The sequence below is a fragment of the Sciurus carolinensis genome, chromosome 15 (genome assembly GCF_902686445.1).
Source record: "Sciurus carolinensis chromosome 15, mSciCar1.2, whole genome shotgun sequence".
In the NCBI taxonomy this organism is placed as follows: Eukaryota; Metazoa; Chordata; class Mammalia; order Rodentia; family Sciuridae; genus Sciurus; species Sciurus carolinensis.
In genome coordinates this window covers 18,129,819-18,145,768 of record NC_062227.1, presented here as the reverse complement: position 1 = coordinate 18,145,768, position 15,950 = coordinate 18,129,819, and the positions used below count along the sequence as shown (strand labels likewise).

General features: G+C 33.4%; 1 protein-coding gene across 1 annotated transcript; it reads left to right on the top strand.

Moving 5' to 3' along the window:
* Positions 1-208: 208 nt before the first annotated feature.
* LOC124965318 (zinc finger protein 570-like) lies at positions 209-15,052 on the top strand. Its single transcript, XM_047526210.1, is given in 5 exon segments — positions 209-229; positions 13,660-14,137; positions 14,408-14,518; positions 14,682-14,795; positions 14,964-15,052. Coding segments are annotated over 5 exon segments (813 nt in total).
* The last annotated feature ends 898 nt before the right edge of the window (positions 15,053-15,950 follow it).

Here is a 15,950-nt window from a genome sequence, read left to right as displayed (position 1 = left end):
CCCAGGGACTGAGCATGGACCCTCATGTCCTGACTGGCACTAACTCCTGCACAGGATCCACAGGGCTTTGGGTTGTTCTCTGGACACAATCAAATCAGCAGATATGGGCAGGCTGGACACAGCTTCAGAGCTAACTTCTCTTCAAACTAACCCAGTCTCCCCAGTGTCCCAGGACCAAAAGGGCAGCACAAAAGTGCATTCAGGTAACATGCTGCTCTTGGAGGCAAAGGTGAGCATCAATCTGTGTCTGTAAATGACTTGTTAGTTTGACCTCCTCCAGGCTCAGTGCATTCTTTCTTTCCACCATCATTCTCACCCACAAGATAATTGTTATTCTAATTATAATAGGATATATCCCATGCTTGTAAAAGTTAATGAAAATGGATTCTACTGTCATGGAGAACTAAAAAAATCAAAAAAATTTAATAAAAATGAAAAATATCTGAAAAGCTAGAATTTTATCCTGTTATAAACATAATATAACATATACATATATTAAAACTTTACTGCATAATTATGTATAATTTTATTTTACATATTAAAATAAATTTAATTTGAAAAACAAAGCACAAACAAAATATTCAAATGGGGTTGTTGCTAGTTGATATTTTAATAACATACATAAATACCATAAAATATTTGAACTCAAATTCACTAGTATTTTCTTTATGTGGTCAACTTCATTACCTTTCAAAAGTTTCTCTAATCCCACTGTGGTCTTGGAATAACTAGAGAAATCATTACATTTTCAGAAAACCCAGCTTCATCCCAGAACAACTGAATCAGATTCTTCATTTCAGTAATCTCTGATTCATGATTGTACAATTTTTTCTGAGAATTCCCTGCTTTTTGATTCATTGTACACAAATTGGGTACAAATTTTCATTTCTATGGTTGTACACAATGTAGATTCACACAATTAATGTAATAAAACTTATACATAGGTTAATACTGTCTCATTCTACTCTTTCCTTCCCCCACCCACTCTTGCCCCATTTTCCTCTATACCATCCAAAGTTCCTTCATTCTTCTCTTCTCCCCACCATAGCCCCTTATTATATATCCTCATTCACTTATCTGAGAAAACATTTTGTCTTTGGTTGTTTGGGCTTGGCCTATTTAACTTAGCATGATAATTTCCACCTTTATCCATTTACCAGCAAATGCCATAATTTTATTCTTCTCTGTGTCTGAGTAACATTCCATTGTGTATATATACCACATTTTCTTTATCCATTCATCAGTTGAAGGACATGTTGGTTTGTTTCACAATGTAGCTATTTTAATTTGAACTTCTATGAACACTGATGTGGCTGCATCACTGTAGTTTGCTGATTTTAAGTCCTTTGGGTATATACCGAGGAGTGGGATAGCTGGGCCAAATGAAGGGTTCATTCCAAGTTTCCTGAGAAATCTCCATATTATGTGCCAGAGTGGCTGCACCAATTTGCACTCTACTAGCCATGTATGAGTGTGCCTTTTTCACCACATTCATGCCAACACTTGTTATTGCTTGTGTTACTAATATTAGCCATTCTAATTGGAGTTAGATGAACTCTTAGGGTCAATTTAATTTACATTTCTCTAATTACTAGGGATGATGAGCACTTTTTCATACATTTGTTGATCACCTGTATATCTTCTCTGAAGTGTCTGCCCAGTTCCTTAGCCTCATGTATTGATGGGTGTCTTTGTATTTTTTTGTAAATTGTTTTTTAAGTTCTTTATACACTTTGTAGATTAGTGTTCTGTCTGAAGTATGTGTGGAAAAGATTTCCTCTGACTCTGTAGGCTTTCTTTTAACATTATTGATTGCTTCCTTTGCTGATAAAAAAGCTTTTTAGTTTGAATCTTTCCCATTTATTGATTCTTACTTTTATTTCTTGTGCTATGTGGGTCTTGTTGAAGAAATGTGGTCCTGAGTCACCATGATGTAGATTTGGGTCAATATTTTCTTCTATTTGGTGAAGGGTCTCAAGATGATCCATTTTGAGTTGAGTTTTGTACAGGGTGAGAGATAGAATTTTGATTTCATTTTACTGCATATGGATTTTCAGTTTTGCCAGCACCATTTGTTTAATATGCTATCATTTTTCCATTGTAAATTTTTGTCACCTTTGTCTAGTATGAGGTAACTGCATTTATATGGGTATGTCTCTGGTCTTTCTATCTTGTACCATTGGTATTCCTGTCTATTTTGGTGTCAATATCATACTGTTTTTGTTACTCTTCCTCTATAGTACAGTTTAAGGTCTGGTATTGTGATACCTCCTGCATCACTGTTCCTGTAAAGGATTGCTTTGGTTTTTCTGGTTCTTTTGTTCTTCCACATGAATTTCATGATTGCTTTCTCTGTTTCTATGATAAATGTCATTGGGATTTTATTTGGAATTGCATTAAATATGTATAACACTTTGGAAGTAAGACCATTTTGATAATATTAATTTTTCCTATCCAAGAACATGGGAGATCTTTCCAACTTTTAAGATTTTCTGCCATTTATTTCTTTAATGTACATAGTTTTCTTTGTAGAGATCTTTCGCCTCTTTGATTAGGTTGATTCCCAAGTATTTTTTTTTTTTGAGGCTACTTTGAACAGAGTTGTTTTCCTCATTTCCCTTCCAGATATTACATTGCTTATGAATTAAAGTGCTTTAGGTTTATGTATGTTGATTTTCTATTCCACTATTTTGCTGAATTCATGTATTAGGTCTAGAAGTTTTCTGGTGGATTTTTTTTTGATCCTGTAAATATAGAATTGTGTCATTGACAAATAGAGATACTTTTAGTTCTTCTTTTCCTATTCATATCCCTTTAATTTCTTTGGTCTAATTTCTCTGGCTAGTATTGCAAGAAAAATGTTGAATAGAAGTGGTGAAACAGGGCATCCCTCTCTTCCTACAGTTTTTAAAGGTAATATTTCCATTTTTATCCCCTAAGAATGATGTTGGCTGTGGGCTTAGCATAAGTAGCCTTTACAATGTCGAGGTACGTTCCTACTGTCCCTATGTTTCCTAGTACTTTGAGTATGAAGGGGTCAAACACTTTTACTCTACATCTATTGAAATAATTATATAATTCTTTACCTCTTAACCTAAAGTCTATTGAAGTGATGAATTATATTTATTGTTTTCTGGATGTTGAACCAACCTTGCATCCCTGGGATAAACCCCTCTTGATAATGGTTCACTATCTTCTTTATATGTTTTTGTATGTGATTTGTAAAAAATTTATTAAGGATTTTTGCATCTATATTCATCAAAGATATCACTCTAAATTTTTCTTTTCTTGATGTGTCTTTGTCTGCTTTTGGTATCAGAGTGATACTGCTTCATAGAATGAATTGGGAAAGGTTCCCTCCTTTTCTATTTTCTGGAATACTTTAAGGAGTATTGGAATGTGTTCTTCTTTGAAGGTCTTATAGAATTCATTTGAGAATAAATCTGGTATTGGACTTTCCTGGTTCATATGATTTTTATGACTTCTTGTATTTCACTGCTTGAAATTGATATGTTTAAATTGTATATGTCCACTAGGTTTAGTTTGGGAAGATCATATGTCTCTAGAAATTTGTCAATGTCTTCAATATTTTCTATTTTGTTGGAGTATAGATTTTCAAAGTATCTTCTCATTTTGTTATATATTTCAGTGGTATCTGTCATGATATTTCCCTTTTAATCATGAATTTTTATAATTTGAGTTTTCGCTCTCCTTTGTTAGTGTGGCTAATGGTTTATCTATTTTGATTACTTTTTCAAAAAACAACTTTTTGTTTTCTCAATTTTTGAATTGTTTCTTTTGTTTTGATCCCATTGATTTCAGCTCTGATTTTAATTATTTTCTGTCTTCTGCTACTTCTGTTGTTGTTCTATTCTTCTTTATCTAGTGTTTTGAGATGTAATGTTAGGTCACCTATTTGTTGACTTTTTAGTATTTTTTTGAATGATCTCCATGCAATGAATTTTCTTCTTAGTACTGCTTTCATGATGTCCCAGAGATTTGATATGTTGTATGATCAGTCTCATTTACCTTTAAGAATTTTTTTTATTTCCTCTCTGATGATTTCTGTTATCCATGCCTCATTCAGTAGCATATTATTTAGTCTGTAGGTATTGAAGTAGTTTCTGGGTTTTTTTGTCATTGATTTCTAATTTCCTTCCATTATGATCTGATAGAATGCAAGGTAGTATCTCTTTTGTTTTGCATTTGCTAAGGGCTGCTTTGTGGCATAACATATGGTCTGTTTTAGAGAAGGATCCTTGTGCTGCTGAGAAGAAAGTGTAATCACTCATTAGTGGATTGAATATTCTATATATGTCTGTTAAGTCTAAGTTATTGATAGTTTTATTGAATTCTATGATTTATTTGTTTAGTTTTAGTTTGGAAGATCTATTCAGTGGTGACAGCGGTGTGTTAAAGTCACCCAGAATTATTGTGTTGTGGTCTCTTTCATTCCTGAAATTGAGAACGATTTGTTTGATGTACATGAATGCCCTGTTTTTCAGGGCATAAATATTTATGATAATAATGTCTTCCTGATTTATGGCTCCCTTAAACAGTATGAAATTTCCCTATTTATCCTTTCTAACTAACCATGGCTTGAAGTCCAATTTATCTGATATAAGGATGAAACCCCCACTTTTATACTGAGTACTTGTGTGTGGTAGGTATTTTTATCCTTTTACCTTTAGTCTGCAGTGTCCTTTTGTATGAGATGAGTCTTGTGAAGATAGCATATTGTTGGATCTTTCTTTTTAATCCTATCTGCCAGTCTATCTCTTTTCTTTGATGAATTTAGGCCACTAACATTCAGGGTTATCATGAGATATGATTTGTATTCCCAGGCATTTAGGTTTATTTTTGGTTTTTAACTTGAGTTGGTATCTCCTTTGATTTTTTTTTCCTTTCAGATAGTTTCTCCCTTTGTTCACCTACCTTGTTGTTTTCCATTTCCTCCACATAAAATATTTTGCTGAGAATGTTCTGTAGCACAGGCTTTCTATTTGTAAATTCTTTTAACTTTTGTTTATCCCAGAAGGATTTTTTTTGTCTTCAAATCTGAACATTACTTGTGCTGGGTATAGGATTCTTTGTTGGCAACAATGTTTTTCAGAATTTGAAACGTGTTATTCCAGGCCCTTCTAACTTTTAGAGTCTGGGCTGAGAAATTTACTGATATCCATATTTGTTTCCCCTATATGTATTCTTATGCTTTTCTATTGTAGCCTTAAAATTCTACCTTTATTTTATATATGAGGCATATTTATTATAATGTGACTTGCTGGGGATCTGTTGTAATTTTGTGCATATGGTGTTCTGTAACCCTCTTGCATTTGATTTTCCACTTCATTCTTCAGTTTTGGGAAAATTTTTAACATCAGGTCATTGAATAGGTTGTTTATTCCTTTGGTTTGTATTTCTGTGCCTTCCTCAATCCCAATAATTCTTAAATTTGATCTTTTCATGATGTCCCAGAGTTCTTGGAGGTGTCATTTATGATTGTTACCATCTTCCATTTGATCAACTTTATTTTCAAGATAAGATATTTTGTCTTCATTATCTGAAGTTTTTTCTTCCAAGTGATGTATTCTGTTGGTGATACTCTCCATTGGGTTTTTTATTTAGTTTATTCTTTCCTTCATTTCAAGGATTTTCATTTTTTTTGAGAATCACTATCTCTGTTGAAATGATATTTTCCTTCCTGCAGTTGCTCTTTCAACAGATTATTGGAGTGATCATTCATTGTCTGCATTGCATCCATTGCTTCATAAATCATTTTAATTATGTATTTTCTGAAATCCTTTTCTGACATTTCTTCTACCATCTTGTCACTGGGTTCTCTGACTATAGAATCTAGGTTTATTTGGAACATTTTTTTCCCTCATTTTTTCATGTTGTTCATGTATCTTCCCCTCTAGCAGTGCAGATCTTTGGTGGTACATTTTCTCCCTTATAGACTTACAGTGACCCTATAGGTTTCCAAAACATCTTCTTTAAGGGGGAGATCAACATTAGCAGCACCCAATACAGATAATATGCAGCCATAAAACAAATAGCAACTTTGAAGACACTAACAATATTGTCATAATAAACAGAGAGAATGAGTTCAATTATTATCTACAGTGTAACAGATACATTTGTAATAAGGTCTGCAGTTTTTAAAGGAGGACAAAGAGGATGTGGAGGGGTGTAGGATGTAACTATTAATGGGACTAGAAAAGAGCATATATAAGTTCTAGATTGTAGAAAGTGTGAAAGTGCATTCAAAAGAAGTTGGTTGTTTTCATGACAAAAGGGAGAAAAAGACTCTGAGGAAATAGGTAAATAAAAGGAAAATAGAGCAAGAAAAGTAAAGAGACAAAAACTTACAATTTTTGAAATAGAAAAAAAACCCCTGCACTATAACAGTCATGTATTAATCAAAGCTCTCATTCTTCAGTAGCCTGCTGCATGAGAGGTACATGACAATGAGCTTCCAGTTTACAGCAGGCATCTCAAGATGGAATTTGCCCCACCTAAAGACGGAAGCTTCCACATCTGGGATGAATCAAGATGGACATACTGGTTTACAAGTATGTTAACAAATGGGGAGCTGCAGCTAAGGGCATTGGTTATTTTGCCGGGTGTCCTAGAGACAGGGAGTGGTTGGTTGGGAAGGGGTCCTGGAGCACAGAGTGGTCTGTCAGATTCAGGGGTCATAGAGGTGGGGTGAGTTCCCAGTGCAGGGTGCAGTCAATTGGTCTGAAGGGTCCTGGAGATGGGGCTTTGTCAGTCCATCCACAAGTCCTACAGGTCTTGGCTATTGTCTCAAAGTTGTGGCAGCCACGTTTAACAAAACCTGTCAGTATGATGGCAGTGAACTTTTAGGCAAAAGCAGGAGACTGGTGATCCCTTTGTGGTCTGAAGTCAGTCTGCAGGCTAACAGTAGACAGTCACCTCTTCAACAGAGGTTCTCTGGGCATTCCAAGGCCTGATGCATTCAGAACCTCCTCCAGTCGATCCATAGTCTGCAGTCACTGTCAGATGAAATTTGGGCTGCTCCCTTCTCCTCTGTACTATTAATTTACCTATTCTTATTTCAGGAACTGCTGACATTCAAAGATGTGGCCATTGATTTCACTGAAGAGGAGTGGAAATGCCTTCAGCCATCTCAACAAAATTTATATAGAGATGTGATGCTAGAGAATTACAGAACCTTGGTCTTCCTGGGAATGAATAACTTCCCTTCACAATTTTTAATTAGTTATGATTATTTAATTTTATTCCCTTCTTGAATATCTTCTGGGAACTTCTCTATAAGAATGTGTTTCAGATTTGTGCTTTCAAGAATAACAGGGCACTTTTGGTATAAATAAAATATGAATGACTTTCCTTTTAGTCTTTAATCTCTACCTTTCTTGGTGTGTTGTATATCCTTCACTCTAGAAAAGTGATACTGAGAGTAATTCAATGATATAAAATATTGTGGCCTACACTTAAAAGAAGACACAGTTGAGAGGCCCAATGTTTAAGGAAGAAACCAAACTTTAAAATGTTGATAGAGAAGATATCTAGCAGAAAAGATTTTTCAGAAGCTTCATTTTATTTCTTCTGTTATCATCAAATATGAACTGTCCTATGTTTATCATGTTTTTAAATTCTTCCGTGTTTCTACACTGATGTCCCAGTTCACTTAAATTAACCACCCAACTCCCCTTTGCTAGTTAGTGGCAGCATGATCTAAAATATTTTCAGATATCTGTGGGTCTCCAGTTGATAATGTGCACATTTTTGGAAAATTCTAGGTCAAGGGATTTTAATAAATCAATATCCTAAATCAGTTTAATATTATTCATTAAAATTCAATTACATGTGCTCTTCATAAATAAATATTTGTTATGGATTTTCTGTGAAAATCCATTTTTATGAAAGTCAAATTTCACAGTAAGTGCTTTTCTGTGGCATGTAGCGATAGTTGCAGATTGTAGTTATATGAAAGCATTTGTAAATAACATGTCTATGGTTGGTTAAATTTTCTTTTCCTTTATTCTTTCATATTTTTTTTGTGTGTGCTGGGGATCGAACCCAGGGCCTTGTGCTTATAAGGCAAGCACTCTACCAACTGAGCTATCTCCCAGCCCCTTTTATTTCATTTTATAGGCTACATTTCATGTTGTAGGAGAGGTTCCCTCACTTTATATAACACTGTTTTATTTTTGTCTATATTTTATGAATATATGACAATTTCCATTACTTCACCAATTGGGACATTGTTGGATTTAAGATAAACTTATTCTTGTTTCTATTGCCAATAAAATTTTATATGCTTTTACTTGTTTGTATAAATAATATACTTTTTAAAATAAATTTTATATTTTATCCAGATTGATTTTTTTCCTGTGTATGTACATAGTAATGTAAATTTTTTACATGTGAATTTAATAGTGATAGAATCCAGTGGTACTCTAATAATTGGCTACATCCCAAGCACCTTTCTAATTATATTTGTAGAGAAGTTCTCACAAAGTTTCTGAAGATGGCTTTGAAATTATTAACTTCCTACCTCAGAATTACAATTGTAGTTCTGGATTATATGCATGCACTTTATATATATATATTTTCATGAATTTGTTCTTATTTATAGGATAAAGACAATAGCATTTTAAAGGTATCTTTCAATATTTTAAAATTCTTTTTATTTTATGTTTCATTTGTAATTTTAATTGTTATCAAATCCACAAAACAATAATTGCTCTCTCACCATATCATGCATACTGTTCAACAATATTATTTCAAATTGTCACATAATATATCTATAGAATGCTTACATCTCAAAAATCAATAAATATATTTCTATGTAAATAAGTACTTATTTCTGTCTTCTATCACTAATGTCATTTCTGTTTAAAAGGTTTTTTGCATGTTTGTTTCTTTGTTTTTAGTTGTCTTATAGAAGTAGAGTTCTCCCATATTTTTGTTTGTGGTAGTGACATATTCCAGTTAATATAATGTACTAAAAATTTATATTGATTATAGATTTTGCAAAAATTCATTTTTATCTTGAAAAATATTCTGTAGTTTCTTTATTCCAAATTGCTTCATCCACTCATTTCAAGGGTTATTTGGTTTGCTTCCACATTGCAGCACTGTTGATTAATGCTGTAATAAACTTTTGTGTTCAAATATCTTAATTTGCTGTATATGCAAGGCTTTATTACACTCAGAATTCACTATGTCCATCTGTCTTAATTGATGTCACTGTTACTAATTAAATTTTAGAGTTTTTAATATTTTTAAATTATGAAACAACCTTCTCCCAATTTTGTTTCTATTTTGAATATATTTGATATATCCATAAAATTTTGAGATTCCGTAAAATTTCTAGAATAAGCTTTTTCTGTCTTTGCAAAAAATATCATTGGGAGTTTGCAAGGTATTAACGTGGAGTCTTCAGATAATTTTGAGAAGTACAAAGGTCTTTTAATCATTCAATTTTGGAAAAAGTTTATGTTGAAGATTGTTCAATCAATTGCCACATATTTGTGGATTTTGAACATCATTTCCACATTAGATTTCTAACATTATTCTCTGATGATCAGAAAATAATTTTAATATTTTTATACCTATTAACCTTTGGTTTATTAATTTCCCATTCATTGATCCACTATGATATTCCATTTCTATTGAAAACAATTAGTATGTACATCAAATTTGTTTAAATTATTTTCAGTCTTTTGTTTTTTAATTTCCATTTTGTTTGACTTTTTCTTTACAGCAAGTGCATATTGTTCTCCAAGTATTCAAGTGTTGTTTTCTATTTATTTACTTCTGTCAATCTTAACATTTTATGTCTTAGATATATGGTGTGAGTTGAAACTACATCTACTCTTTTAGCAGTAGTCTAGGGAAAGCTTTATATATCTTCACATAATATTCTACTCTGCCTACCTTCAAAGTTTTTTATTTAAAATATATTTTATCTTAGATAATGTCTTACATTCAACTGTTTTCTATATCATAATTTGGCCTTCCCAGCTTTCTTTTGGCCAAGTTGTTATGTAACACTCTTCTATTCCTTCCTTTCATTCTATTTGTTTCCTTAGATTTAGAGTTCCCTGTAGATTGCATTATTTGTATTTCTTTTAGATTTATTATTTTTCTTTTTAAAATTTTTATTCTTTTTAGATATACATGACAGTAGTATGTATTTTGACTTAAGTACATACGTGGAATGAAACTTCCCATGTTTGTGGTTGTATGCAATGTGGAGTTACACTGCTCATGTATTCATATATGAACAAAGGAAATTTATGTGACTCAGTCTATTATCATTCTTATACCCACCTCCACTTCCTTCCCTTAATTTCACTTTATTAAATCCAATGAAAGCTTATTCTGTGTCCCCCCAACTTATTGTGTGTTAGCCTCTACATATCAGAGAGAACCTTTAGACACATGAAGTGATATTTTAGTATGTGTACACTTAAAATTCATCAGACACTTCTAAACATCTAATCAGACTAGATATTTCAATTAAAAACTCAGTTTGTCCACTATGTACATGACAGTCTTCAAGAAACTGCACACATATAACAATACTTCTAATTTGAAAATGACATGAAAATATGAGCATTCTGGTCCTTCACCAACCCAATGTGTTATAATGATCTGATTTTGAGAAGAAAATCCAGCTAGAAAAACTAGGTGTAGATTACAACTTGTTTATTCTTTATATACACTATTTACAGATCAAAGTAAAAGAAAACCCACAGACATTGGATCAATGGTTACTTTTGCCTCATTGTAAGCACACTGGCATGGTGCTTTAGAGAACCAGCATAAAATGCTTATTATTCAATAGGTTTTGTGGCAATTGTCCTCTACAAAACATTTCCTAGAAGTGTTCAAAAAAAGAAATTTACAAAATGTGTTATATTTTACTGCTTCTACTTTGAACATTACAATATCTAAAAAGTCGATATATCAAAAAATACTTAGCATTGTCAGCTATATATACAAGAATGAGGAGTAAAATGCATACACCAAGGAATGATTATAATATGAAAAATGTTATTTACACATAACCAGTCTGGCCCAGGACCCTCCATTCTCAAGGTCAAAGTCTTCTCAATGTCCTCTAACCACCTGAATAAATATGGACAATGTCATTTCTAGAGGTGGTCTAACAACTCCATTTCAATGTCACCTCCAGAAGACATTTCTGACTTTTTAAAGCAAATGGGGGGCTGGGGATATAGCTCAGTTGGTAGAGTGCTTGCCTTGCAAGCACAAGGCCCTGCGTTCAATCCCAAGCACTGCCAAAAAAATGGACATTTATGTAACATTGTATTATTACTGTAACATATATCAGCAATCTGTTTAAAATTTAAAAATGTACAGATGTAGCAAAAGTTTTAAATGTTTGGGGGGCAAGTTGAGAGCAGCTGTTTTATAATATATATACAGGTATTCTAGAAATGCCCAGTAAATCTTCCTAAACAATGTTGGGCATTTCTAATTGGTCAAATTGTTTGTTATCCTGCAGGGTCTCTCTTTTGGTAGAATGAAACAACTGTGCAAAGTGCTCACTGTTTCACCCATCATGTTCCACAGCTTTGCTCACCTTCTGGCATGAATAGACTTTTGTTTGCCTTCTCAGGACAAGGTGTCATCTAATAGAGCCTGCACAGAGTGGACAATTAGGGCCCTTGTCTGTGCTGATTGGTCAAACTTTCTGTCATTCATTCACCCACCTGCTGCAATTGGCACTTTTGATTGGCCACCATTCTTCTTGAAACACCTTCCAATGGTGCTATTCTGAGTACAACTTGGAACATGATTGGGCCAGGAGACTTGACAGCCAAGGAATCCTGGATCTGGGGTTGGAAAGATAAATGCCACCCTCAGGTCATGCAGAGAGATCTCCCAGTCTTTCACAGCCTAGGTCAACCAGTGAGTAGTCACAGCAGTCATTCTGGAGGTTTGCAGGGCAGAGGCTGCACCCTTTTCCTGAGTCCCGCATCTTACCCAGCAGCCTGGAACTGGAGAGCCACAGAAGGTTCCTAAGTGTAGGTCGTGCTCCATTTCTTGCTACTGACTTGGCAGTTACTTCTTTTAGATTTAATTTTGCTAGTTAAGTTGTTTTGATTTGCTTTATAATAATGCATTAATAATATAATACAATTTTAAAAGTGAAGAACTCACTACTCCTACCATGTAAATTGTATTCTGTATTTCATATATATATATATATACATGGTAGGAGTATATATATATATATATAAATATATATATATATATTTTTTTTTTTACTAATTTGCTTAACGGTTTAATGTGTGGTTAAATGCATTTCATAGTGGCATGTGGCATGCTTAGATTCCTTTCACATTTTTCTTTATGTATTTGATTCCCACTTCCCTTTATATGTATTCTATAGGTTTTTCATTTTTCACAGGATCTCACTAAGTTGCTACAACTGACTTTGAACTCATGGTTATCCTTACTCATCCTCCCCAATGTTGCTAGGACTACAGATTTGTACACCATACCTACCTCTTTCAGACACATTCCCTTAAGGAATTCTTCACATATAAAAATTCTGCTTATTTATATTAACAATTTTTCTCTGAATTTAGCTCACTAAACTTTCTTTAAAAGATTATTTAGCAATCTTTGGACAATTCATAACTCACTAATGTTCAATTTGTAATGTTTGTGTTTATTACTTTGATTAATTCTTCATTTCCTTTTTTTGTGTGTGGTACTATTTTTAATTGTTTTGTGCATTGAAAAAAGAGTCAACAGTAGATTATAGAGACATTTGTGAAAACAATGTGATAGTTTTAAAATCAATGAAAAATAGTAAAGTTTCAAGTTATATGCTTGAAATCCCAGGAAATTGGAAGGACATTTGAAAGGCTCTCAAGCTTGAGGCATGTCACAGAACTTAGAAAAAATATCTCAAACAATTTTTAAAGAACTTGTATTGGAGTTCAGTTATATAGCACCCTTTGGCTTAATCCCAAGAACCACATATAAAAAATAAATAAAAGTAGACTGACCTCATGATTCAGATGTGTGACAATCTTCAAAGAAGCCAGAAACTTTGGTGTATGTTTTATATTTACCTTATTCTACTGAGAGTGAAGGCAGCTTATAGATTTTTTTCCTATTTACACAATGCTATATAAGAAAGGAGAAAATACTTTAGTTAATAAAAGTAAGATACATTCCTTCTCTATACTATATTGCTTTCTGTAGAAATGTCTTGGATATTGTGCTCTCTACAAAAATTTGTGTAATTTTTACAACATATTTGTGAATGTACATTTTTATGTAACATGTTTCTGAAGTAATGATGGCCTTGGGTTACTAGACTGCTACACTGCTGATGTTCTGACATTGTTAACTCTGCTATAATTTCCCATTATATGTACAAAATATATTCATCCCAGTCTACTAAGTAATTTTTTTAGACTTTCATTTATTTCAGCAATGACTTCTCATAATACGAAAGAATTTTCAACAGACCATGGCAAAAGACATATATTTCAAAAAATAATTAATGAAAAATATGGAAATTGTGATCTAGACTATTTACAACACAGGACAATATAGAGAACTTTAAGTGAGAGTCAACATCAGAAATTAAATGATCAAAAACCATGCCTCATTCAACAGCAGAAAATTCACACTGGAGAGAAGTTCTGCAAATGTAAAGAATGTGGCAAAACTTTTAATGCAAAATCATACCTTATTCACCATCAGAGAATTCACACTGGAGAGAAGCCCTACCAATGTAAAGAATGTGACAAGACTTTCTATGAAGGAGCACACCTTACTCAACACCAGAGAACTCTTAAAGGAGAGAAATCCTTCAAATGTACAACATGCAACAAACATTTTAATCACAAATTGAACCTTATTTGCCATTAGAGAATTCATAATGGAGAGAAACCCTACCCATGTAAGGAATGTGGCAAAGCTTTCTCTCAAAGAACATGCCTTACTCAACACCAGAAAATTTATACTGGAGAGAAGGCATACCAATGTAAAGAATGTGGCAAAGCTTTCTCTCAAGGACCATACCTTACTCAGCACCAGAGAATTCATACTGGAGAGAAGCCCTACCAATGTAAAGAATGTGGCAAAACTTTCTGTCAAAGATCAAACCTTACTCAACACCAGAGAAGCCCTTCAAATGTACAACATGCAACAAAGCTTTTAATGACAAATCGTACCTAATTTGCCACCAGTGAATTCATACTGGTGAGAAGCCCTTCAAATATACAATATGCAAAAAAGCTTTTTTTAAATTTTATTTTATTTTTCTTTTTGTGGTGCTGGGGATCAAACCCAGGACTTTGTGCTCGCAAGGGAAGCACTCTACTGAGTGAGCTATCTCCCCAGCCCACAATATGCAGCAAAGCTTTTAATGACAAATCATACCTTATTTGCCACCAGAGAATTCATACTGGAGAGAAGGCATACCAATGTAAAGAATGTGGCAAAGCTTTCTCTCAAAGATCATACCTTAGCACCAGAGAATTCATACTGGAGAGAAGTTCCACCAATGTAAAGAATGTGGCAAAACTTTCTGTCAAAGATAACACCTTACTCAACACCAGAGAACTCATACAGGAAAGAAGCCCTTCAAATGTACAACATGCAACAAACTTTTAATGACAAATTGTACCTTATTTGCCACCAGAGAATTCATACTGGAGAGAAGGCCTACCAGTGTAAAGAATGTGGCAAAACTTTTAATATAAATTCATACCTTATTTGTCATCAAAGAATTCATACAGAAGAGAGGCCTTACAAATGTACAGCATGCAACAAAGCCTTACATAAAAAAATCAGTCCTTAGTCACCACCAGAGAATACATATTGGAGAGAAACCCTACAAATGGAAAGAATGGGGCAAAGCTTTCTACTGAGAACATGCCTTACTCAATACCAGAGAATTCATATTGGACAGAAGGCATACAAATATAAAGAATGTGGAAAAGCTTTTAATGTAGAATCAAAACTTATTGGATATCAGGAAATTCATACTGGTGAGAAAGCTTAGGAATATTCAGATTGTGGCAAACTTTTAATAAAAAAATATGACTAATTAACCACCAGTTAAATCATACCAAAGAGAAGCCCTACAAATGCAAAGAATATGAGAAAACTTTTAATGGAAATGTATACATTTCTCACTGGCAGAGAAATCATACTGAAAAGAAGTCCTACAAATAAAATGAATGTGACAAATATTTGTCAAAATTATTTTTAATTGTTTCCAATTAGTTATATGTGACAGTACAATGCATTCAGAAAAATTGTACACAAAAGGAGTACAAATTCTCCTTTCATGGGCTGCAAGTGTTGCAAACACAAAGGTAGTGTAATCACACATATATTCAGGGTAATGATGTACAGATCATTTTACTGTCATTCCCCACCTTACACTGATTCCTTTCCTCTCACTATCTTCTACACAATCCAAGGACTTTTTATTCCACCTACCCCCCATTATGGATCAGCATTTACCTGCCAGATAAAATATTTGGCCTTTAGTCTTTTGGGTTTGACCCTTTTCACTTGTTGTGGTATGCTCTAGATTCATGCACTTACTAGAAAATGCAATAATTTCCTTTGTCTTTAAGTCTAATTAACATTCCATTGTCTGCATATACTACATTTTCTTTATCCATGCATATGTTTAAGGGCATCTAGGTTCATTCCCTAGTTTAGTTTATGTGAACTGAGCTGCTATAAACAGTGATGTGGCTGAGTCACTGTAGTATGCTGGTTTTAAATCTTTTTATGTTTATACCAAGGAGTGGGATAACTGGGTAAAATGGTGGTTTAATTCTGAGTTTTTTGAGAATCCTCAATAAAATTTCCAGAATGGTTAAATCAATTTGTAGATCAAGCAGCAATGTATGAGTGTACCTTTTTCCACACATCAACGAAACATA